Source organism: Eulemur rufifrons, chromosome 7 (assembly GCF_041146395.1).
Source record: "Eulemur rufifrons isolate Redbay chromosome 7, OSU_ERuf_1, whole genome shotgun sequence".
Taxonomy (NCBI): domain Eukaryota; kingdom Metazoa; phylum Chordata; class Mammalia; order Primates; family Lemuridae; genus Eulemur; species Eulemur rufifrons.
In genome coordinates, this window is record NC_090989.1 from 57748719 (window position 1) to 57775676 (window position 26958).

The following is a 26958-nucleotide window of genomic DNA, read 5'->3' on the forward strand; positions in this document are numbered from 1 at the left end:
ACTCTAATTCTCAACACTTGGTCTTGTCCTCCTCTTCTGACACATTCTCAACCCTCTCCCTGAGTTAGTTCTGACCCCGGATGCAAGATGTTGTGGGAGGGGGCTGGCTCCCTGGGGAGGCAAGGAGCCAAGGGGGTAGGGGATTGTGCTCAGAACACTTCTCACTCTGATTTTTTAAAAAGAAAAGGCAGCATTAATCCAAGCATCCCAGAGCTATGCCTAAAAATCTAATGACAATAGTGTTACTTGCTTTCAAAAACCCTTTTATCATTTCCTTTTCTTTCCTCTCTCTTTCCACCCTGTTATTACAGATCAGGGCTTCATGACCAAAAAATACTGAATCCATTTGGTTAAGTTTGTCAGATTGGTGACTGGCATTGTGCAAAGACCAAAAGCCTGCGTGAATGACTGCATTTTTAATGAATTGACCAGCTATTTGTCATCAGATGAACAGAATTTAATGCTGTGTATGGCAAACTGCTGTGAAGGATAATGGAGACAGCTTTTCCAAGGCCTATTTTCATTTCTAGAATAGGAGGAGGTTCCATTTTGAGGCTTGGTGAGGACTGATTGGGCCACATAGAAATACAAGCCAAGAAGGGAGCCTCTTTCTCCATTGGGATCTAAGGCATGGCCAGTCCCTTCAGGTTTCAGGTAGGTGACAGTTGTGCATTCTTGTGTTTTATGTGGTGAACATAGAAGTGGGTGTTGAGCATGGCTGCTGCTAACAAAATGATGCTCTTGTTTAAATTTGAGAAAGGCGCCCTCTCCTGGCGGGCAAATTGCAATAAAGCACCTGTTTTGGCCAACTCAAAGCTTGGCAAAGGAAGCGCTGGCTGAATTTCTTTCCTACACCAGTGTTCAGGGCACAAGCTGCACGACCTTGCCCAAAGCCCCACGTGTGTGATTGTGTGTGGGTGGAATGTATAGGTACGTTCTTGAGAGGGCAGAGAGAGGGTCAGGAATTAGGAGGGCTGGGAGGCGGCTGTCCCAGCCCCTCTTCCAGATGCTCTCTTTATACTGCTCTTCCCCCTCCTCCTAAGGCTAACCTGTTCTCTCATGTCCCTTCTGAAAGTGCCTATTTGTGGTATGAACATGGACTACCCTCAGGCAGGGAACACAATTCAGTTTCATACTCTTTGCTCAAGGCTCTGTAATAGGCACAGCAGGGAGATTCACAGGAGTTAAGGAGCTAGGTCTAGTATGAGAGTTTGGAGTGGTGGAGGCAATGATAAAGCAAACCAGCTGCCTGCAGTCCAGTACTTCTGCAAATAACATAGTCCTGAGGCCGGGCACAATGGCTCTCGCCTGTAATCCTAGCACTCTGGGAGGCCAAGGCGGGAGTATAGCTTGAACTCGGGAGTTTGAGACTAGCCTGAGCAAGAGCAAGACCCCATCTCTACTAATAGAAAAAGTTAGCCAGGCATGGTGGCGCACACCTGTAGTCCCAGCTTCTCAGGAGGCTGAGGCAGGAGGATTGCTTGAGCCCAGGAGTTTGAGGTTGCTGTGAGCTAGGCTGATACCACGGCACTTGCTGGGGCAACAGAGTGAGACTCTGTCTCAAAACAAAACAACAACAACAACAAAATAGTCCTGAAAACATGTACTAAATGTCCAGAAGTTACACAAAAGACTTAGATGTCAGAGCAAAAAATATCATAAAATCCCTATCTTCTCACTTTTTAACAGCTTTATTAAAATACAATTCACACACCACACAGTCCACCCATTTAAAGTGTACAATTCAATGTTTTTTTTTTTTGGTATATTTACAGAATTATGCAACCATATCCCTCTAATTTTAAACATACTCTTTACTGGTACTATTTGTAGCATTTTGGATATGTTCTTTAATTTTTCTCTCAGTTGGATAGCCAAGCAAGTGACAGAAATAAAAAACCATCTAGTTGGCTGGGTGGTTTGCAGGTCACCATAGAAAAGGGTTTTCGTGTTCATTCTTTGGTTCTGTTGGTTCAAAATTCCCATTTCAGCATGAGAGGAAGTTTAGGGGCATCGCTCTAGAGAATGCCATGCTGGGCTGTGTGAGGAGGACGTGCACTAGGACCCCTAGAAAAGGCTGCAGATGCCACAACGTAGTGGCAAAGAAAGTGTTTTGAGGGTTCAGGGTGACTGAATCAAACTGTAGGAATTTGAAAGGGCTTTGTGGAAAAGCAGTCCATTGTGATAGACCTTGGAGCATAAGAAGAATATAGGGCAACCCAGAAAGGATGAGATTGAAAAGGTAGGTTGAGGCCATACAGTGGAAAACTTGGAACTCCAGGTTGTGGAGGTGATTCTAAGTTTTATTCCATAGGCTAAGGAGACACTGAAGGGTCGGGTGGAGGGCAGTGGACATTAGAGCTTTACTTTTGGGGGAATAATTCCAATAGTGGTATGAAGGACCAATGAGAAGGCAGTGGCAGAATTTCAGGTGAGAAGTCACAGGAGCCTAAACTAAGTAGGGGGCAGCAAGAAAGGAAGAGTAGGGGCAAATTTGAAGAAATTGCAAAAATAGAGTCTATAAACATTGACTGCTTGGGTGTGAGAGATTAGGAAGAGAGAGGAGTTCAACAAAACCTAAGATTACAGCAGAAAGATGGTGTCAATAAAAGATCATCAAGTCAAGATGGGTTGGTGCTTTAATGGTCTGGTTTTTAGCATTTTGCATTATAGGACCCAATGGGATACTCAGGCAGTAATGTGGTCTGGGTAGAAGGCAGAAGTGTAGCTGGAGATTTGGGGAAGTTAGTACAAAGTTTAAGATTATTGACTTGGAGTCAAATAGACATGTATTCAAATCCTGGCATGACCCCATATTGGCCGTGTGACTTTGGCACATTCCTTAATTACCTTAAGAAGCTGTAAATGTGATAATGATAGTAGATGATAATAGTGCCCAGGAATGGTTGTGAAGATGAAATGAGTTAATGCCTGTCAAAGCTCAGCACAATGTGGTCAATTCTCAATAAATGGCAGATCTTATTTGGGGTCACCTATTGGAACTATGGAGTGAATGGATGATATTATTGGGAGAAAGAAAAGGGGTGAAAGGTGAAAGAGGAAGGACAGGACTCAGAGAAGGAAGCTTGGAGGCTCTTGACCAGTGCCAGAAGCCACAGGCTTGGAAGTGGCCTCCTTTCCCCAGGGCTCTCAGCGGGCCTGGCGGTGTCCTGTGGGAGCCATGGGAATGCAGGGCCCATGCAGGGTGAGGAGAAAGAGCAGAGCAAGACAGAAGGAGGAACAGAGGCACCCAGAGCAACGGCAGTGAATTCAGGAAACTCTTAGGGATAGAAAATGATGTTACTCAGGTGGAACACACAGAGTGGAATGAAAATCACAGAAATCCAGAAATTCTGGCAAACAAAAAGCAATTTAAAAAAAATCTATCATTTTTTTCCTTGCTTTTCTTAAATTCTATGAGGGAAATATATAGATCACAGCCATGTTTTCTAATATTGCCTTTCTCCCCCACTTTTGTCCTCTCTCCTTCCCCCAAAATGCACTCCTACTTACCTCTCTCTCTCTCTCTCTCTCTTTTCCTCTCTCCCTCTCCCACCCTCCCTTCCTCCCTTGCTTCAACAAAAACAAAGAAAACAAAAGAATTTCCTACCAACTCAAGTCAGCTCCCCTCTTGTCTTTCTCCCCCTTTCTTTCCTATTAGGAATCACAAAAGCCCCAAAGGATGGAGGAAAAGCAAAACCAGAATCCTCTCCAGGGGCTGGAGGAGAAGAAAGACCAAAAAAAGCTTAAAAGATAACTATTTCTCTCCCGTCATGGGGGTGTCTTCTTACCTGTATACCATAATTTAAAAGAAAAAGAGAGGAAAGAAAATGTTACAGTGTCAAGTTCTACTTGGAAGTGACCCCAGTGCCCTCAAATACGAAGTTTATGCCTCCCCCACCCAACTTTGGGGCCGCTTCTCTCCCAATCCTGGAAAGGGACTCCCAGCTCTACCTGTCTATGCTGATGGCACAGAGGTTCAGGATGCTGGCCGTACACATCATGACATCCAGGGTGACAAAAACATCACAGCAAATGCGGCTGAAATTCCAGACTCCACCTGTCACCTGGGCATCAGAGACAAGGATGTTAGTGTTTCCCCCAGAGAAAGAACAATCACCTCTTGTCTAATCAACTCTCTTGTCTTCTCTGTGTCACCCAGTATGGATGTTGATCCCTGTCTACTCCCTGTGGTTGGTACCATCATTACCACAGGGTGGACAGACATCGAGGGAGTGCCAGGCTGTCCAAGATTGGTTGCTAAAGAAAGGACCAATTCACAGAATGTTAGTGCTGGAAGGGATCTTCCAAATCAGTTAGTCCAGTGTTTCTCAAGTTGTGGAATTGTGGTCTACAGGGGGGTGTTCGTTGAAAATGTAGATTTCTGAATCCTTCTTAGACTTACTGAGAGTCTCTGGATCTGTGGCCCATGAATCTTCATTTTCAAACACCCCCAGAAACACCACAGTTTGAGAATTGCTGATCTAGTTCCGACTCGGGAGGCAACGATGCTCCTTATGGTTAAGTGTTGTGCTCAGAGATGCACAGCTGGCAGCAAAAGAACTTGGGTGACTGCCTGATGTGTGTATTGTGACAAAACTGCCTCTCTGAAGCCCTCCACCCAGTAGAGAGCTCGCCATGTACTGAGGAAATAGAACACATTTTTTGCAAAATGTACCTCCAAAGTAAAAGTCTATCCAGCTTCAGGTTTTAAAGCTTGCAAACATTCTGAAACAATATCTATAAGAACCTATAAAAAATAAGTCTGTGCCAAAATGACTGCCTTAAACAACCCCCACTCCACCACTAATGTCCCAGTCACCAAGAGGAGGGGAAAAAGCTGAGTCCAGGGGATTGGAAAGGAGCAAAGATTCTCTCTACCACTCACAGAATTAGTGAGGATGGTTTCAACCTCATGCATCTACACATGTACATAATCTCTATAACCTCCTCTGAGTAATGCTTATAAAAAGTTCAGAATTTAGGTAATCTATATTCTAGTATATTTCTATTTTATTTTTAAAACTTTCATATAATCTAATTGAACCAAGAAGATGTGTCAGGGAGACTGTCACTTACAGAATGCCTGCAAATGGCCACTCATGGGCCTCAAGGCTTTTGTGCTTTTGCCAGCTTCCTGTCCTAGGGGCTGCCATTCTTGGGGACCCTGGTTCTCAAGGAGAAACCTGAGCTTTGTGCCCCTGGCTGTAGCTGAGTGTTCATGATGTTCCTCCTAAGCAGGGCCAATGTCTATTTAAGGGGAAGAAAGAGTGAAAAAATAGGTACAGTAGCCACTGAAGTAGCTTATCACAGATAGTGACCAAATGATTGTCTATAAAAATGGTGCTATTCCTCTGAGCTTTCTCATCCAAGAATTTTTCTTCTACGACCAGGTTACTTTACTGTTCATTCCTGTTTTCCCAATAAATCAGGGTTCTAAGAGGCTGTCTGTCCTTTCTCTTTCCTAATAACTTCTTCTTGGATTTATGTCTTTGCCTACATCTCCTTTTATCCTGTGTTTAGTCATCTCCAGACTCTATTTTGAGAAACCCTGACCAAAATTGTTTTGTTGTTGTTGTTGTTTAAAAGCAACAATGGAAAGTTAAAACCAGTGATAAAGCCATCATTTTTGTTTATTTGGTTGTAGATTTATTTTCTTTCTTTTACTTTGAACACTTGGCTCTATATAAATAAAGGCCTAATATGAATATATAGGAACTCTGAGCATGAAAAACTTTTCAAAAGGGAGATGTAAGAATTCTGATCTAAAAGTCATAATAACACAATGATTTAAGGCAGCCAGGAGAATAAAACATAGTTTTGCTTATTTCATAGGACAGTTGCACGCTGTAAAAGCTTCTTAAAAAAGCTGACTTTTGCATACTAAATTTTATTTCAACATTGTGTGTACTATGAAATTTATGTTTAAAATTAGAGAAAACTCCTTTTTTGCGTAATTATGAGTAGCTGTTTGTGTATGTGTGTTGGGGGCTAGTGTAGGTGAGAGAGAGTAGTTAGGACAACAGCAAACTTCAGTGCTTGCTGGGTGTTCATTCATTCATTCCTACATTCATAAAGCAAGTACTTGTGAATCTCCTAATACTTAGCTCATAGAAGGAAGGTATGTTATAGGTGTTAAGAGGTTTTAAAAAACGTACTACAGAGCCTATCCTTGAACAACTTAAAATAACTGGAGAAGCAAAGCATTTTAAAATAAAATATTAATAGAGATCATCATGAGATCCTAATATTGTTAAGACAAACTAACATTTATTAAGAATTTATATGCGGCACTAACCCACATGACCCATTCCAGAAATTTCCATAATTCTGAAACTTCAGATTTTGAAAACTGAATTTTATTTGACTGTGTGTGCTCTTAGAGCTTTTTGAGGACAAATTATATACTTACTTGTTAGGAGATTAAATGACTGTTACTTAACCAACACCTATAGGAGCAGGGACATTTACTTGTTTGCTGCTGCATCCGCAGCTCCTAGAGCAGGGCCTAACCTGAAAATATATTCTGGACAGAATGAGTGGTCTCTGACATAATCTTTCTCAATAATAGCTAACATTTATTGAATGCTTACTAAATGCCTGGTGTTCTGCAAAGCACTTTACATGCATGGCCTCTATTCCGATTATAATCCGATGGCAGAGAGCTATTACTGTCTTCATTGCAGAGTAGAAACCTAAAGCTTGGAGCGATTAAGCACCTTGTCAAAGGGCACAGGGCTAGTAGAGGCAGACAGGGCACTGGAATGTAGGTTGTTCTGCACCTCGTTGTAGGGAAGTGGCAACCAAGGAGGGGTGGTTGTTGGAAAATGGATGGAAGTGAGTAGACAGGGGAAAGGAGAAATCCAGGTGCCCCACAAGGGGTTTTGTGTGAGAGACTGTATCAACTCCTTTCTAGGGAATGAGATGTCCTCCTGATTGCTTCTAGCCCAGAGTGACAAAAAACAGTTCAAAAGACAGTGGTGGCTACTGCCTTTGGGGGTAGGTGAAAGTATACACATGGTAGGTTTCTTTAATATCCCTCTTGCTTAGCTCCTAAAGACCAAAGCCCTCAAGCTGTCCCCTTGCTTCCAGGCCCCCTTGGAGTGCCACCGTGTTCTGGCTGTCCTCTTTTCCTGTCTCCAGATTCTGCCATCAAAATTTCCATTCTCTCTTTGATCTCAGCTAAGTGTCAAGAAGAAAACAATCTGATTAGCTGACTAAAGTAATTCCCACTGAGGTGCCATCACTTAGCCTTCCCTGGTACTTACTCATTAAAATGAGTCTCTAAGTGGTGGGACTTGTATGGGAAAAAAAATATTTCTTTACTGGAGTCCTCCACACCAAGTAAATAATAGTAAGGGATCAATAAAGAGCATCAAAGTGCCAAGAACATGCTAGTAACTCTCACAGATTATCTCATGGTAACCCAAGGAGGTAAATATGATTTCTAATTTATAGATAAAGAAATGGAGACCTGGAGAGGTTGAGTAATTTGCCTAAGGACACATAGCCTTGTAAAAGGAGCTGGAATTTCAACACCATTCATATTAACCATTACTCTATTCTACCTCTCAAAGGTCAGCACCTTGGAATGCCACTTGTGAGAAGTGCAGAATTGAACTGCATTCTAATGTCACAGGAGGGAGAAGAGTTGGCATTTGTCCATCCATCTACCCATATATCCACTATTTATTGAGGGCTCATTATGTGCCTGGTACTTTGCATGGGTGGGTGTATTGAAATGAATTAAACCTGTTTTTGTCCTGAGGGCCTCAGAATATAGTATGTTCCTGTTAGGGGGAGTAATGTGCGAATGGTGTGGGTGAATTGAAAGCTTAGGAAACAGATACTAAAAAAATAGTTATGATGTAACGTGATAAGTGCTAACATTGAGATAGGTACCAAGTGTTAGGATATCATGAAAGGCAAACTGATTTTTTGAAATTAAGGCAGAAAAAAGTTTAAAAAAATTCTGATTGATTTAAGGCTTTTTAGAGACATGATTCTTTCTCCTATATTCTAATGAATAACTCACTTCAGAATTATACAGCAGCCAGGTGGTGTTACTCTCACTTGCTAATGAATATAACTAACTCCCTTTGGCAATACAGAAGGGGAGAGTAAGCAAGCCATGTCTTCAGGTACTGAAGTTGGCTATTGATTCTCAACAGACACAGCCTAGGGCAGCATTTCCCAAATTTGCTGATTATAAGGCAGCATTTCCCAAATCACCGGAGGCTCTTGTTAAACAAAATGATTCTCAGGCCTTGCTCAGGATAATAAGTCCCTCAAATGATTCTTTTTGCCTGGGTTTGGGAAACACTGGTCTGGGAGGTGAGGTGGGCAGGACATTATCTTCAGAAACAGTTGTCCCTAAAGCAGGGCTCCTTAAGCACTCCTTTAAAAAATTTGTTTATTTATTTTTTTTGAAACAGGGTCTCACTCTGTCACCCTGGCTGGAGTGCAGTGGCCTCACCGTAGCTCACTGCAGCCTTGAAGTCTTGGGCTCAAGCCATCCTCCTGCCTCAGCCTCCCAAAGTGCTAGGATTATAGGTGTGAGCCTATAATGCCGTGTCCCTTAAGCATTATTTATGTCCTGGATTTCTTTGGCCTCATGGTCCCTTTCTTAGAAGAATGTTTTTAAATGCATGAAATAAATATGATGGATCATAAAGGACAGCAATTTTATTGAAATATAGTTACCAAAGTATTTTAAATATATGTGGTACTTTAGTAATTCATCAAATAACAAGATCTAGCAGCAAGTCCAAAATTCCTTTAATTTTCAAAGTAATGCTGAATGTAAGTGATGTTTCAAGATGTCTACAACAGCCATAAAGTGATCTGAAAATATAAATCTCTGTGAGTTCTACAGGTGACACTAAAGATTTTTTCTGCTGTGGATTGATGCCTACATTCGTGATTGAAAGAAATACTAAATTTTACCTTAGTGAAAATAAGGAAGTAATTTTATTTACATCCAAGTTGATGGACTCCCCAGGTTAAGAACTGCTCTAAAGAGATGAACTTTTAGTTGTTTTGGTGAAATACCCAAGGGGGAAAGATGGAATAACTTCCCTACATTGGCCTCTTCAGTCCATTTTTGTTTGCCACATTTGGGATCTTTTTTTTGGGTGAGGAGGGTGTGCCATAGGGCGATATAGGATAATAAATTAGGATTTTTCACTTCTCTGAATCTCAATTTTCTCATCTGTGAAATGGGGGTTTTGCAGATTAGTGGTTCCCAAATGTCATCGTGGCAGATGGCTAGCTGGCTGCACAAGTCACCTGGAGTGGGAGTGGGGCTGGGGGATGATTACAATTACTGTAGACTTCTAGGCCACCCCGGAAATTCTGGTTTGGTAGATCTGAGGCAGACCCAACAGTCTGTATTTTTAACAAGCAGTCTTTCTCTCCCTCCATGCTATGGTTTGAATGTCTCATCCAAAAAGCATGTGTTGGAAACTCAAGCTCCAATGCAACAGTGTTGAGAGGTGGGGCCTAATGAGAAGTGATTAGGCCATGAGGGCTCTGCCCTCACAAATGGATTAATGCCATTATGGGAGTGAGTTCCTTATGCAAAGACAAGTTTGAGCCCCTCTGCCTGTCTTTCGCCCTTTTGTCTTCCACCATGAGATGATGCGCCTGGTCCTGGCCAAATGCAGGCCCTGGATCTTGGACTTCGTAGTCTCCAGAACTGTAAGAAATAAATCTGTTCTTTGTAAATTACTCAGTCCAGGGTATTCTGTTATAGCAGCACACAATGCAGTAACACACCCTCTGATGAAGGTTTAGCTCAGAACTGCTCAGAGTTTGGGTGCATACGAATCCCGAAGGAACTCATCCAAAAGGCAGACTTCACGGTCCCCACCCAGAAAAATCCCATCATTAGGATACAGCCAGGAATTTCTTGTGGTTGGAGCACACTTTAGAAATGACAGAAAAAATCATTTCCAAGCCCTCCCAGCTTTAACAGCCTATGACTTTTATCAAAATCCAGAGTTTGGTGAAGAGATTGTGAGACTCTCTCGTTTTTATTTTACAGTAAAGAGGTCTTAAATTGCTATCATCTGGGGTTTTCTTGAGCTATAGTAAAAACTCTCCTTTAAAAAAAAGCTTCTTTCTTTTTAATAATCAGTATCATTACAAAGCCCAAGGATTCTTCCTTCCCCAGAATATTACTGTTCTTTCCTTTCATCACTGTCCAACCGTGATTGCTTTTCCTGTGGTGCATTTCCCTGCCTGAACCCACCTGTCCTATTTTGCTTGTCTGCATTTCTTAACTCTCGAATCTTTTCTCCTGTCCGTACTGGGACCCAGGTACTCTGAATTTAGTATTCCAAATGACCCTCTGGCTGCTCGCACTGACTTTCTGTCCTGATACAAGTGCATTAGACTTCACAAATGGTGCTTAACCGAGTGGGACAAAATGTGCTTGGAGAGGAAGCTCCAGCGTGCAGCCTGCAAAGCAGGAAATTAAAAACTTGAGAGGGAATCTGAGATAGAACTATTTGGTGTGGCACAGAAAAGAGTTTTTGAGAAAATACTGCAAACTGAATTAAAGAGACAGTCAAGCCAGGAGCCCTATGAAATATAACCTTCTGTGGCGTCACCTGCATGGTTTTTGTCCTGAACTTCTTTGCTAGGCTTGAGGACAGAGAATACTGAAATGAGTCAGTGACTGGCCCCTGTGAGTCTCCAAGTGCAGGCTCCCGTGTGCCCTAATGATGAGAATGATACCAATGACAGCCAACTATATATTAAAGAAAGCAGAGCTTGACAGAATTATAGAGAAATGGAGCTGGAGCCTCACAGATCGAACTGTGCCTGAAGCCCACCCTAACACAGAACTTTTAAAGTTCCTGGTGTGAGTGCCAATGCATTCTGTTTATTATTTAAGTCAGTTGGAGTTAGGTGTTCTTTAACTTACAATTAAAAGTGACTTAAGGAGACATTTATAGATCACACTTTTTAGTTATCAAAGTACTCTCTCAGCTGATGACAGTTGAGCCTAACATCAGCCCAACATGGAAAGTGTTGTTGTCACTTCCATTTTATTCACTTAATTCCATGTCTTCTGACTCCCAGTTCTGAGTAATTCTCATAGCATGATGCTGTGTTGAAATGACGTCCATCCCAGTGAATTCCAACAGAGGCAATGTTATGTGACATTGTATTGACTACCTCACAGCAATTTCCTACCTTCACATATTGTTTAAATAAAACACACATTTTATTTCTTTCTTTCTTCCTTCCCTCCCTCCCTCCCTTCCTTCCTTCTTCCTTACATCTTTTACAGCTAAAGGTGGCCTGATGATTAAGTTCTGGCCAACTAGACTTAAATGAAGTTCCTTAGAAAGATGCTTAAGCTACTCCAGGGAAAGGGCTTTCTCTCTCTCTTTCTGAAGTCCCCATCCATTCAATTTTGAATACTGTCTTGATGGTAGGGGTGATGGCAGCCATGTGTGAGTAGCATGAAGAAGTAGGCCAGCTTGCCTAGGATGGTGAAGAGGAAGGATGGGAAAGTCAGGTCTGAGTTGACACCATGGGGTGGTTGAACCAACACCAACAATCCCCTTCCTCCAGAATTCTGGTTATGTGAGAAATATAAAATTTGGCTAAGCCACAACTAGTCAACATTTCTAATGTTTATATCCAAAACATTCCTAACTCATACATACTGGTGCCTGGCAAAATGAGCCAATCTTCCTTCAAGAAAGATGGATGTATTCAAATCAAAGCATGTGAGGCTATGAATTTGGTGACTCTTTTGGCCCCCAAAATAGTGTTCTTCTTATGTGTGTCTTATCTTCCTGGGGGCCCTCAAGCCTACAGCAGTCCGTATGATCAACAGTGCACCCTTTCCTTTCCCAAAGGAGGCTCTCAGGTATAAGCATGTGATTACTAGAGCATCACTCAAACTGCACCATTGTTAGGACAAGTTAGTAAGAGCAACACTTTGCTCTTCCTGAGACACATGGAGTTGTATATTCATAGTCCATATTTTAAAAGCTCAAACTATTCTTTCCTCTCATTAAGTTACCTCATCTGCCTGTAAGAAAAGACTGGAAAAAATTTAAGACTAAGAAAAGTATAGACTAGTGTGGGATAGGGAGACCTGGTCCTCTAAATTAGAAACTTCTAATATCTTAACTGTTAGTGATGGCTGCTTTAAGTCATAACCTCTACCCTATTGAGATAGACCCTTAGTTTACTGCTGGGGAAAGGGATGCAGAAATATTAAGTTGCATTGACTGGGCCTTGAAGCAAGTTAGTAAGACACAAAGAGAGGCCTCAAAGACCATTTCCCAGTGAAGAAATGTCTTTACTCCCCCAAATCTCTTTGTGTGAATGCAGATTTCTTTGGACCATGCTCTTGGTTACTGAACACCTATATCAACTGACCTGTGGAACAGAGGGCATAGTGGTTTTTATGTGGGGAAATCAAGAGCTCCACCAAAGCTCTTCTCATGGGAGAAAACCCATAGATATTACTTACTACAGAGATTCCATTAAGGCCTTTGGCAAGATTTCTGGTGGCTCTCTGTAGTCTCAGCTGCTCTTCTATGGTCAGCAGTGTAATAGGGGCATCTGTGGCTAGAAGGGGATGCCATGGGTTTCTAGGGTGGAAAAGTCACAACATCCACCTTCTAAACCAGTATGTATGGAGGTTTTCCAATGTGGTTCAACCAGAGACCTGGAAGTAACCATAAATGGATAGCCAAAGAGTATCCCTGAGTGGCTTTGTTCCAGAAACCAAAAGACTGATTTTAATTTAGAGGGAATGAAAATGCTCATTAAAATTAAGGTCCACTGCCTGCATTTCTGACATTCCTCCTTCTGGGGGACTTAAGAAACTTCGTAATGCATAGAGATGGACAGAAATGTTTTAGGGGGATGGTGGTGGTGCTATGAATCATTGATCAAGACATACTGGTTTGTGGCACCTAAAGTGCCTCACTCCTGAACAGGAATATCACAGGCTTCTAATTTCTTTTCGGTCTCATTATTATTGGATATAAAATAATAAATGCTTCACCCTTTCCTCCCCACAAAAAGTCTGCCTGTAGTAGTAGATATAGATGCAGGAATTGCCCATCTAGTGCATACATTACAGAGCAGATTCATTTCATCATTCATACATCAAATATTTATTTAGCACATGTTATGTGCCAGGTAATGTGTTTAGACTACAGGAAATGACAAACAAAGACATAACCTCTGACTTCAAGATTATTTAGCCTAATTGGGTTGACAAAAAAGTTAAGGTAATTGCAAAACCCTTTACCATGAGGATTATCCTGGGAAGAATAAACACATATTTTCTTTCTCAAGTAAGTATTCCCTTTAACATTTAGATCTATCCAAATCAGCCTAGTTGTTCTTCCTCTTTTCCTTTTCTTTCTCTATTTTCTTTCTTTCTTTATCTTTCTCCTTTGAGATCATAAGTCTAATTTTAGTTCTCAGTCATTCTTTGATATGGATACTAGCATAGGCAGTCTATGTTCAAGGTTTTTGCTCTCTCGTGATATGTCATACTTAATTAACTGTCACCTTCACTATTAATATTAACTGAGATATTAATTTGATGAATCTTAATTTCTCTTAATCATGGCATCATTTTGATCCTTCGTTGGATACCTCTTTAGAATGACACACAGTGCAGAGGAGAAATATTAATAGTATATTAAGATGTTTTTTAAAAAAAATCTCTTCAGTAATTGCATGTTTTCTTGGGAAGAATATGTGTTTCTTGAACAGATGTAGGCATCCTGATTTCATTGTTAGCAAATGGATGTTTTGTTGTGATCACCCCCTGACCCTGTTTTGCACTTGCAAATGAAAATACTTTCAAATTTAAGAAAGTTTCTCCCCAGAAGAATTCTCAAGGGTCTTTTTCACTATCTGACTGGCAAAGGCTCTGTACTATTAATGGAGGCATGGAAAATATAAATTGGAAGGTTTAGTTTGTTCCTTCAGTAGCAGAGTCTATGGAGAGCTGGCGCCCAGGAGGGAAAAGCCAAGATGGAGGGCAACTGAACCACCACAAGACGTCTGTTCTATTTGCAGACCATTCTTTCTACCTCTCCCTCTCATTCACTAAAAAGTGTTTTTTGTTTTTAATATAATTTCTTTTTTCCTCCTGGTCTCACATCCCTCCTGCACACTCTCACTCCATATACGTTGAACACTAATGATGACGCCCTCTGGGCTGCCTACCCAAACCCACCATGTCATTGAGATGGGACTGGCATAAGGAATAAACTTGAGGCCTTTTTTGGAAGCATCCTGTCTCTCAAGTCCAGTTCCCAGGATACTAGAGACCTGGGAACAGAATCATTCCTGGCTCCCCGGTTCTGATGTGGTTAGAGGACCAGATGGTGGCTGCCCTCTGGAGCTTCAGTTCCCTCATTCAAAGAGAATGACAGGAACTCCCTTTCCTTCCTCAGCTACTGGACCACTGGAGAAGTACTTTGAGCTCCAAAGGTCAGGAGCTCAGGGAAGACAAAGACAAGCATGGTCATATGGGCGGCATGTGCCTAGAGCCCACTCACCTCCAGGTATACCACCCAGGGCATTACCAAGGTGGCCACCAGCAAGTCTGCCACGGCCAGGCTCACCACCAGGTAGTTGGTGGTGGTCTGCAGGGCCCGCTCCCTCAGCACAGCCACGCACACCAGGCCGTTGCCAAAGACGATGGCCAGGATGAGCGCGCAGTAGGAGAGGGCGTAGTAGGCATGTGGGTGGGACCGGTTGGCACCTGTGAAGTTCTCTGTCCCACAGGTGTAGTTCAGGTGGCCACTCAGCTGGCTCAGAGGCGCCATAGCTCAGAGAAAGGAGCGTGACCCCAAGTGGTTTCCTGGGAGGAAACAGAAAACAATATTGGTAAAATCAGACTCTTTGGATCTTGGTTGCTTGGATACATTTTTTTTTTTTGATTTATTGAGTCAACAAATGTTTATTTAGTATTTCCTATATAACAGACACTGTTGTAAGAGCTGGAGATACAGCAATGAACAAAACAGATAATAATTCCTCCCCTCACGAAGCTTCCATTCTGGAGGAGAAGACAGATAATAAACAAGGTCAATAAAAGATGTGGTATGCTCAATGATGATATGTATTTTGGAGAAAAATAAATGTGGGGGAGTAGTAGGTGAGGATTGTGTGTATGTAAGTGGGTGTCAGTGCAATTTTAACTCATGTAACCAGGAAGCCCCCATGGGGAAATTAGCCGTTGAGTCAAAACCTGGAGAAGGTAAGGAAGCAGATATGCTGACATCTGGTGGGAGAGTGGTCCAAGCAGCAGAACAGTAGGTGCCAGCAGGAAGGGCTAGCATACAGAAGTGATGATAGGGAGGCCAGTGTGGGTGGAGCCAAGTGAGGCAGGGGTGGAGTAGAACGGCATGAGGTGGAGAGGTTGTGCAGGCCATTGAACGAGCCGAGCCGTGCTTGGACTCTGGGTGAGATGAGAAGCCATTGCAGGACCTTGTGCACATTACTCTACCTCTCTGAGCTCCAGTTTCCTCCTGTGTAAAATGGGGGGAATAATGAAACCCATCTATCCATTTGTGCTGCTACAACAGAATACTTGAGCCTGGGTAATTTCTAAAGAATGGAAATGTATTCTCTCACAGTTCTGGAGGATAGGGGAAGATATAAGGCCCGTGGTTTACAGTGTGGCCCTGAAACCCAAGCAAAATGACTCCTGCCCCCAGCTATGTGCTGTAAAAGGGCTGCACTCTGGTCCTCTGCTGTTGTCTGACTGATTGTGCCCCCTCCAAATTCATATGTTGAAGTCCTAACTCCTAACAGGATGGTATCAGGAGGGCAGGGTCATTGGGAGGTGATTAGGTCATGAGGACAGAGCCCTCCCAAAAGGGATTAGTGTTCTTACAAGAGAGACCCCAGAGAGCTGGCTAACCCCTTCTACCACAGGAGAACACAGTGAGAAGACAGCTGTCCCTGAACCAGAAGGTAGGTCCTTACCAGACACAATTTGCTGGTGCCTTTATCTTGGAGTTCCCAGCCTCCAGAACTGTGAGAAGTAAATTTCTGTTGTTTATAAGCCGCCTAGTTATGGTATTTTGTTACAGCAGCCCAGACAGACTGAGACACCCTTTTCTGGTTATACCCTCCCCACAGGATGAGGTTATACCCTCCTACAGCCCCAAGGAGCAGATCCACTAAGAGTCTACACTCCCACCTGGACCACACTCCCAGTGCCAGGATCACAGAATTCTCCATCCAAACTGCTCGGAGCCTGTTTCTGGGGCATGATGGGCCTCATTCTGAATCTGTCACCCCAAGGAAAGACTGTGCAATGTATGTGTGGGGTCCCTGGGACCAAGTGGTGGCTTTTTGTTGGAGCTTGATGAATAGCTTCTGTGTAGCCTGAGGTGGGGAGAGAAGAAGACAGGATCCCTGGGGTGGAATAGTGGGGGTTTGGGGGGATCCAGCTTCTCCTGCATTGTCACATTTTGTATAGAACTCCTAAGGACCCAGGAATCCTAAATTCAAACCTGGCCTTCCAGGTTGTTTCAAAGGTATATTTGTCAAGGCAGGAAGATTAAACATTTTATTCAATGCTTTGTTGATTATGACTTTAAATTATTTAAACATGGTATACATAGGCCTCCATGGAAACTCTTGCTCCAGGTCCTGGCAAATGTAGAGGCTGGCCTGGTGGCCAGGATTTGTTCTCAGTTCTGGTATCTGTAGCTCTCCTTTGATTAGGAGATTGGCCTAATCATGGCTGTCATTTTGTACCTCATTTTGAAACATTTTAGCTTGGAACATGAAAGTGTTAAAATGAACAAATGATTGGAAAGGGGTGACCAACTTGGAATACATTCAGAGAATTGCTTGAAAAATTGTTCTTTATCTTGGCACACTGTTTGCACTCAATATATTTTAAAACATGATAATAATTCTTGATAATAATTATAATTTTCTCATTATTTGGAGAAGGGCAGCTGCTACCCTGGAGATAGTACTGCCATTGCCAAGAGCTTTTTGGAAAAATACAATGCTTTCTGATTGTTCAAAGATATTTCCACTTTTAAGGCAGTCTCAGGCTAAGATGACTTCCCTTTCACAACTGGGCCACCTTGGAAGGCAGTAGCCAGAATCCCTCTTTCCTGGGGTCTGCAGTTGTCTAATGATATCTTAGCCTCATCTCACCTGTCGAGTAAGAGGGAAGCATAAAACCTTATGATGTTTGTTACCATCTTGCTGGACTTTTTACTCTGCCAGGAGGTTTGACAGCTACTTAAAAATAGTACAGCTTAGTGTCGATGGCTAATTATATGAAGGGAAACCCTCAATTCTGAAAATCAATTCTGAGCCTGATGTTGGAATCACAGTTGCATGGGTTCCTGATTTTTTTTTCACATTGTACTGTCTCAGGTCTTATATTCTTTATCGCAGCAGGTGGGGTAAGCTGAAGTTGCCCAGGCAGTTTCTAATGTGTTGTGGATGTGAGAGATGAAAGCAGAGATAAGTGAGATGCTAGAATACTCCCTGCCTCTCAGCTAATTGTTTCAGCTTCCACCCTTCTTAGATTTTTTTTAAACCAGTGTTGCTTATATAACACAAAACTGTGCTGGGCTTTCTTCTTTCTTTTTCTCTCTGAGAGATACGCTACCAGATAGTAAAATGGTCTCAGGTAGGATGAAGCAAAGAGTCTAGAGAATTCATTAACTCAATAATCACTCTCTAAGTAGTTCATAATGATAGGCTGGTTTCCTCATCAGCAAAATGGTGATAATAATCATAAGTACTCCACAGGAATATTGTGAAGATTAAATGAAATTATGTATGTAAAGCTTTGGCACTATTGACAAGTTGGGCTAGATAATTCTTTGTTGTGTGTGTTATCCTGTGCATTGTAGATGGTTTAGCAGCATCCCTGACATCTACCTACTAGATTCCAGTAGAATACTCCTCCTCCCAAGATGTGACAACCAAAAATGCTTCTAGACATTGTCAAATGTCCCTTGGGGGGAGGAGCAAAATTGTCTTCCCCTTTAAGAATCACTGCTCTAGTATAATGTCTGGGAAATAGCACCTGACACGTGGTAGCTTTTATTGTTAACAGGAAAGTAGGAATAGGTGAAGGGGTTAAATAAGCTACCGCTGCAGAGTGTCTAATAAACTTGGGAGTTAGGACATTACTGGTGACCCCAACAAAGAGTGTTGGGAGTTAAAAGTAGATGGGAGGTGAGAAAATAGAGAAGGCAAAGACTAGAGGATTACTGCTGGATTCATTCTTTTAAGATTCATTACATATAACACGACTTACACATTTTAATGAGCCTTTAAATTTCTTACAAAGTATTGATTTATCTTGGTCTTTAAAGTTTGTTGTGGCATCTCTTAGAGTAAGTGCATAATCCATTTTAAAAAGCAGAGGAACAGAGAGTGGTCAGGTCCCCTTCAGCTACAACATACATCCTGCTTTGTTGCTCTTCAATCCCTCTGTGCTGAATGACAGACTGCCTGAAACATTTGCGGGATTTACAGGGTTTTAATTATTTATTCTCTTCCTTAAGGATATTGAGATAAGCAAAAAACAAACACAACAAAACCACCTTAAGTCCTCAACTTGCTTCTGAAGACAACTACTTCTGGGCTGCTACTATGTGTCAGGCACTAGGACTTTACATGTATTATCTCATTTTAACATTTATAGCAACCCTAAATGTGAATATTGATATCTTCCTTTTATAGATTAAAAAATTGAGACAAGATTACACAATGTGTAAGGGGCTGATTTGAGCCACGCTTTGATCTTGGGTCTCCCCAAATCTCACAATTTATTCCATCTGGGGATGGAAGTTGATATCAGGAGTCATTCCCAAGTTGAGATGGATTTTCTTCAAGCCAGAGCAAAACACCTTGGTAACGGGGTTCTATGACCACATCTTCACTGATCTCAGAGATCTCTGGCTATTGCCATCTCTAAGTTTTCACTCAGTCACATCCTGATGACCAGTCTCCAGAGCTTTTCTGATCTGGGCTTCAATTCAGACTTGCTATATTGCTTGTTAAAATTAATAACTATAGCTCACATATATAAATATGATAATACGTAACATTATCATATTTAAATCTCACAACAATTTGATGAAGGAGATAGGTGCCATTGTCATCTCCATTTTTGCAGATAAAGTGAGTGAGTCCCAGAGACATTAAGTATCTTGCTAAGGTCACAAACCAGTAAATGACAGAGTTGATTCAACCCAAGATCTGTCTGATTCCAGAGCTCATGTTCTTAACTGTGCCACTTTTGGGGTAAGGCAGACAAACATGAAATGGGTACTAATTTTAAAATCTCGCTTGTTCAGGGTATCTTATGCACATCATCTGACTAAGCTCAGTGAAGTCAATGCAGGTGCACACTGCTGATAGAACCAGTGGGAGTTACATTGTCATTATTATTAGAGGTAGTCTTTAGCATTTCTATGGCACTTTATTTCTGCAAATTGCTATCTAGTTTATTTTCCTAATGAAGATTCACAAGTACATTGAAATACATAGTATATTTATATATTTGGGCACATTTACATTGTTGGTAAATTTACAGAAAAAAACCACAGCTGGTTACTGGGATCCAGTAGCTAAGATAATATAATTATTTCCCTCATTAAACCTGCCTAGCAAAGCAGAACACCCTCACTTTCCCTCACAACCTCTACAGAATGAACACACTTACTGTTAAATCAGTGATAAAATGGAAATTCAGTAGATCAGTCAGTCAATAAGCAAATATTAATCGATCACAAATTTCAGTGAATTAGAAACTGAATTTATTATTGAGTGGAATCTATTTGCTTCAATGCATATTCCATTGTAAGCAGCTTTCTGTATAGATGCTTTAATATCAGGCACTCGTTTGGATACTGTCAGTATTTTCCTTGCTCAATAACCCTGCTCACTGCTAACCACGCAGACTTGAAAATATACAACTATAAATAAACACGTGCTTGAATAAGAATCTTTTTCAATTGTCCCTGCTTCTCCTTGTCTATAAGAGATCCTAATTCCATGTCAAGCAGCTGTTCTTCACTCTTACCTAAGGACAGACATTTTGCTGACCTTTCAGTATCAGTATGCAAAGGGCTTCACTTACAAAGTGCAAATAGGGATTCACAATGAGTTTAGAACCCAAATTCCACTTTGCTATTGCTGCGTTATTATTTGTGTGTGCATTTTGATGGTATTCAACTAAACTAAACGTATGAACTAGAACAAATGCCTAATTGCAATGATTTCCATTGACCCAATAAGCTGCAGTAAGTAATGGAAGTCCCACAATTAAATAACAACAATCCTCTCAAAATCATATACCATCAAAAAAAAAACATTCCTAATCACCATCTCCAGCACAACATATCTCCGTTGGGAATAATTGGATTCTGACTTGGAAATAGCCTGACTTTAAATAGACCATTGAAAACAGTGCCTCTCTAAACCCTCAGCCCTGGATTAACAGGGTGCTGAATTGGGGAGTTTAAAATAACAGACCCTTACAATTAAGTAAAACCCTTAAGAGGAATACAATCAACTTCCAGACAAATCCCAGCTTTTTGTTTTCTATCTTTTAATTCTGTCTTGATAGAGCTTCTAGAGCCCATGAGGATACAGTATTGGGGAAAAAGAAAAGAAAAAAGAAGAGAATAGATTTCTACTGTCCAACCACTTAGAAAAAAAATGAAAACAGTATCCTCAGGGTTTTAGGTTTTTAAATAAGAGTGGGTATAGAGTTTTACTGCATATTCTTAGAGAACCACAGAACCCCAAGCTGATTAAATAAACTTCTAAATTAGAAACAAAAAGAAAAATTACTTACCCTGAAAATTTCTTCTGATTCCTGGAGACTGTGGAGTTTAGCACTTCAGCTCCTGCAGCCATTTACTGACAGCAGACATACCCAAGCAAAGCAAACTTTGCCTTTCCCAGGACACAGAAACTATGTACATGAACAGAAAGAAAATCACCCATTTTTTCCTCTAAGGTGAAATTACTTGTGTGCTCCTTTTCCAGCTTCCCTATTAGATCTTAGTGCATGTTTTATAGCTGCTTTTGAATGCATCCGTTTTCTCTAGAGGATTTGGGAGGGACCCTAAACTGAACGTTGCTAGGGTCACCCGCTAAGAGGTTCTGTCCTTGGTGCTGAAAGAGAGATGGAGTAGGCTTAAGCAGGATCCGTCTACCTCGCTCTCCTCTTTTCTCTCTGTGCTTCTTTCTATCTGCTCCGGTACTGTGCTTTTTAGTACATGTGTATTTTTTTCCTCAGTACCCTTTTTGATCCCATCTTTTCCAGTTCTTTACCTTTATGCTTTAATTTTTCTTGAATAACTCTCACCTTCCTCAGTTTAATTGCCTCTCCAGCTTTCAGTGGTATAAAGATGATTGGTTCAGAAGAAGGAATAGATCAACAAATTGATACCACAAGTGGTTAATGGAAATCAGTATGATTTAAAACACAATTGACAGAATAATTGAACTTGGAGGTGTAAGCTTGTCGGGGAAAAAAAAGGGTAAAGGAAATATATTACAGTGGAAGCAAAACTGAGGCAGAGAGTATAACTGGTGATAAAGATGAAATAAGCTTAATACTATGAAAAATGTTAAATGTCTATTTATCAGCACTTCTTATTTTCAGAGAACTTTACAAACATCTGCCAATTCATTCTTTCTGCTCCTCTGTGATATACATATATATTTTTTTAAATCCAGGTTTAGAACAGGCTAAAGTGAGATGCAACCAAGGGCAATATCAGTGAAAGTCAGTAATAGAATATAGACAATATCTGGTCATCTGTTCATCTAACATTTTATCATGGAATGCTACCTATTTCCTGTTCTCTTGTTTTAAATTTTTTCTCCTCCCTTTAGACAGAGTGGTAATTCTTTCACTATTTTCTCTGCCTGGATGTGCTTGGCAGCTGCAGTGCAGACTGTTGTAGGGAAGCTAGTCCTCATTTGATTGTGATGGAGACCTCTGCTGGCTGAGAAAGAGGCAGCCGCAGCGGCAAGGTCCAAATACTGCTGTTAATAACAAAAACCACAATTTATTGAGCATGTACTATTAGCCAGTCATTTTAATGCACTGCCTTTTAGATCCTTTCAAAAACCCTACAAGGTAGGTGCTATTTTGACCATCCTTAATTTATACATAGGGAAATTAAGGTTTAGAGATGTTAACAATTTCTGAAGGTCACACAGCTAACAAGTGGTGGAGCCAGGATTTGGATCTAAACATCTTAATTCTCTTAACCACTATGATATAACTCTTCCAAAGTTAGAAAATTTAGATTTCTCAGGAGATTGACAATATGTCAGAGAGAATAATAATTATAATGACAACAATGAGGGTATTAATAATATAATATTTGTATGGTGACTTATTTAGAATGTATTTTCTAAATCATGTTCTTGTCTGTATCTTATATCAATTTTATGATGCCTATTTTTAAAGAGACTGTTACAGACAATGCTATGCCTTTCCAAAATTCATATGTTGAAGCCCTAACCTTAGAATGTGACTACATTTGGAGATAAGACCTTTAATGTGTTGACTAAGTTAAAATGAGACCTTAGGGTATGCCCTAATCCAGTATGCTTGGTGTCCTTATAAGAAGAGGAAGAGACACCAGAAATTTGCGCATAGAGGAAAGGCCACAGGAGGACATGGCAAGATGGCGTCTGTCTATAAGCCAAGGATAGGGGCCTCAGGAGAAACCAAACCTGCCAGCCTGTTGATCTTGGATTTCTAGGCTCCAGAACTATGCGAAAATAAATTTCTCTTGTTTAAGCCACCCAGTCAGTGGGAGTTTGTTATGGCAGCCCTGATGAGCTAATACAGAGGCTTAGAGAGGTTAGGTATCATATCTGAGGTTGCTTATGATTTACTGGGCATAAATGAATTAGTTATGTGGTATAACTATATCGACTATGCCTAAGACTAGAACTCCCAGCTTGAATGTGAACTCCTGGCTCTTCTTCCCTTAGATTAGGGGGCCAAGAGACTATGCACTGCTAAAGCTTGGCTTGTCTGAAATATAAAAGCAGGGAGGGAGTAACTGCAGGGCGGTGTGAGCAGAATGAACCAGAGGCATCCTAAGGAGTTGGGGGGCCTCAAATTGCTCATTTTCAGCATCATAGTTTTAACTTTCAGTATCCTACATTTTTTTTAATATTTGAAGGTATTATGCCTAATGATAACACTGCCCTGATAATGCATGAATGTAGCAGGAAAGACCCTATTTCTAGAGTTTCTGTGTTAAGAACACATAGTATATATCCTTACAGGGCAACTACAAATGCTGGCAGGATTTTCTTCAGCATCTTTGTAGTGCCTTTCTTTGGCAAAGTTCAAAGGAAGATAAAGAAGGATAAAGACTCTTATTCTAATTCTGTGTAGGAGCAACAGACAGGAAAATTAACTGACATGCCCAAATTCACACATTTAGGCAGCAACCCAGTCTCAACTCAGCTGTCTCTCTGGTAGACATCCTGACTCCCTTGGTGAATGGGAAGGGATTGGTGCAGAAAATAGAAGGGGAGAGGGGCACATGAGTTGCTCCTTCCCTTCAGGACTCCACCGTAGGTGAAGATCAGCAATTGTTCCTTTTAACCTGGCACTTTTCATTCATATTCACAACACCAAACAGGTTTTATTCTTTTAAGTAAATGGAACTCTTATTCATGATTGGCATTGACGATTTCAAGATCTGCCTTCTGGGAAGAACTCCAGGACGCCTACAGAACAGACATGCCTGGGTAGAAATCAAGAAAAGTGCAGATCACTTTCCTCATCTTCCTTCCAGGAACTCGTCTCAATAGCATGACTGGAACATTCTCACATACCAGCCAACGGTGCTTCATCAGGAAAGTCTTTATCTTTTGAACCTGAAGTGGGAGGTGTGGAGGAGGAGTGGAGAGATAGTGGGCTTCTGATACATAGGAATGCTCAGTAGTTTTGTTTGAAAGGAAATTTGTGTGAATTTTTTGGTAGAAATATTCTCTTCTGGTCTTTGAAATGCTGCTCCTGGGAACGATACAGAAAACCTTGCCTCGAGCATCAACCATTGAGTACCACGTGACTTTCTCACACTTTAGACCCCCACAGAGCTCCCACTCTCCAGCACAGTGTGGAGACCAAATGAACTAGTGTGGGGAGCCAATCTGAAGAGCCCTATATGAACAGAGGGATCTTTTGTTTCCAAGTCTCATTTTAACTAGTATTCCTTACTGTGAACTGGAAGATCTGATTATCATGATGATTTTAAATTTCATGGATACTGATCTGCTCTGAAGAGCAGCCCCCAAGTGTGTTTTGCACTAGAGCCAGACCTCAAATTGTAGGAGTACAAACTTTAGTTGGCAAATGGAATGAGTGGACCAGGCGGTACGGTTGTTTCTTCCCAACCCTCGGCCCCATTCCTCTCTGATGAGGTCTTGCAATAGATGAGAACTTCTGAGCAAACCTTAGGTTTTATGTTTGAATTCATTGTGCTGCTGCAATACAGTTCTTGAAAGAAAAATAGCTCAACTCATTTATTATTTTTTAGTACTGAGCTCCAATATTGCTTCCTTTCTACCAGAGAATTGCAACAAATAACAAGGAGGCTTCTTTTTTTTTTTTTTATTATTCTTATTTCAGCATATTGTGGGGGTACAAAAGTTTAGGTCACATATATTGCCCTTGGCGCCCCCCCCCAGTCAGAGCTTCAAACGTGTCCATCCCCTAGACAGTGCGCATCACACTCATTATGTATGTATACACCCGTCCCCTCCCCCACCCACATCTGCCCAACACCCGATCAATGTTATTCCTAAATGTGCTCTTAGGTGATGATCAGTGAAACCAATTTGATGGTGAGTACATGTGGTGCTTATTTTTCCATTCTTGGGATACTTCACTTAGTAGAATGGGTAAGAGGCTTCTTAATGAATCATATTTTTACCCACTCTACTCTTATAGGTAGCAAAGTAATTGTAGAGAAGTAAATAAATAAATGATATTTGTCTTCATATCTACATCTACTTTTCTGTGTGCCTGCATTTACCTTCTTTTTCTACTTCTATCTTTATTCTTTAACTTATTTTCCTCCTGTTTCTTTTCTAACCGCCATCATTTTCTGATCTTTTATTCTTCTAACTTTTCCTCATTTTTATTGCAATCTGTTTTATATTTCTTTTCTTCCTCCCTAACATATATATAAAAAGGAATGAGGATGGGCTAGAATTAGAGAATTTTGTATTTTAATAAATTTATCATTTCTTCAAAGAGGATTTGGGGTTGTTGATAGGTATGACTGGTGGTATTTTACAAAGATGATCATGATTTTATGTTCCATTCCTCATGCTCTTCTAGAACTTTTGCCATTCCACGCCTAAGAGGTACAGTCTTCTGTCTCTCTTCTTGGAACTGGTAGGCCTTCATGACTGTGTCAACTAGTAGCAGAGTGTGGCAAAAGTGATGCTATGTGATTTTTGAGGCCAGGTCATAAAAATGCTATATATTTCTACGTTGTTCTCTTGAGACACTTGCTCTTGGAACCCAGTCATCGTGCTATGAGAAAGCTGAAGCATCCCATGGAGGTATCATATGGAGAGGAACCAAGACTGTTGTCCACAACCCTGAGCTCACAGCTAATTCACACCTGAAAGCCAGCATCAACTAGCCAGCCACAAGAGTGAATCATTTTGAACGTGGCTACTCCAGTCCCTATTTGAATTGTCCTGGTTGATGCCATGTGGAACAGAGACAAGCTATCTTTGCAAAGCTTTGCCCACATTTCAAATTCATGAGCAAAATAAATGTTTGATGTTGTTTTAAGCCAATAATTTTGTTATGTAGCAATAGATAATAGATAAACTGAGACTCAGTCTTTCTAGAACGTGTCATATTTAGTTTTCAGATAAAGCACATCTCCAATTCTATTGAGTCCCATCTCATTTTGAGGCAACTGCCATTTAATTATTTAGTGTGTTTTGTTTGAATCTCAAATGCTGTTTATCTTACCTTATAAATTTTATAAAACCTTTTTCCTCAAAATATGAGCCAAGGACCAGGACCAGCAACATCAGCTTCACTTTGGAAGTTGAAATGGAGAATCTTCAGCCCTACCCTAGGCTTACTGAATACAGAATTTGCACCATAACAAGATGCACCATTATTTATTAAAGTTGGAGAAGCAGTGGAATAAAGAATATGCCTACAAAACAGATGCACCTGTAGACACTAGAAAGATAATTTATTATTTTCCATTTTCTTTTAATTTTTATTTAGTTAAAATATACATAACATGAACCTACCATCTTAACCATTTTTTAAGTGTACAGTTGAGTGGTATTAAATAAATTCAGAATGTACAACCATCACCACCATCCATATCTATAACTCATTTTGTCTCGTAAAACTGAAACTCTATACCCATTAAACAATAATTCCCCATTTCCTCTTCCCCCCAGTCCCTGGCAACCAACACCCTACTGTCTGTTTTTATGATTCGACTACTCTAAGTACCTCATATAAGTGCAGTCATACTGTATTTGTCTTTTTATGACTGGCCTATTTCACTTAGCATAATGTCCTCAAAGTTTATTCATGATGAAACTTATGTCAGAGTTTCCTTCCTTTTCAAGGCTGAATAATATTCCATTGTGTGTATATATGTATCACATCTTGCTTATCCATTCATCTATGGATGACACTTGGATTACTTCCACATTTTAGCTATTATACATGATGCTGCTATGAATGTGGGTGTACAGATACCTCTTTGAGACCCTGTTTTCAATTCTTTTGGATATATACCCAGAAGTGGAATTGCTGGATCATATGGTAATTCTATTTTTAATTTTTTGAGGTACTGCTATACTGTTGTCCACTGCAGCTATATCATTTCACATTCCCAGCGATAGTGCGCAGGGTTCCAATTT

General features: G+C 40.8%; 1 protein-coding gene across 3 annotated transcripts in view; it reads right to left on the minus strand.

The window, feature by feature from the left end:
* DRD3 (dopamine receptor D3) overlaps positions 1–21255 on the minus strand; it is a 39931-nt gene extending 18676 nt beyond the window's left edge. For 2 of the 3 annotated variants that reach the window (XM_069472639.1, XM_069472637.1), the window contains exons 1-3: positions 20855–21255; positions 14556–14860; positions 3955–4067 (exon numbers count right to left, since the gene is read on the minus strand). In XM_069472639.1, coding sequence (XP_069328740.1) covers positions 3955–4067; positions 14556–14825 — 383 coding nt within the window. In that variant the 5' untranslated portion in view covers positions 14826–14860; positions 20855–21255. Of the gene's footprint in view, positions 1–3954; positions 4068–14555; positions 14861–18304; positions 18549–20854 lie in introns of all 3 variants that reach the window. The other variant, XM_069472638.1, reaches the window with a different exon arrangement.
* Positions 21256–26958: the final 5703 nt, after the last annotated feature.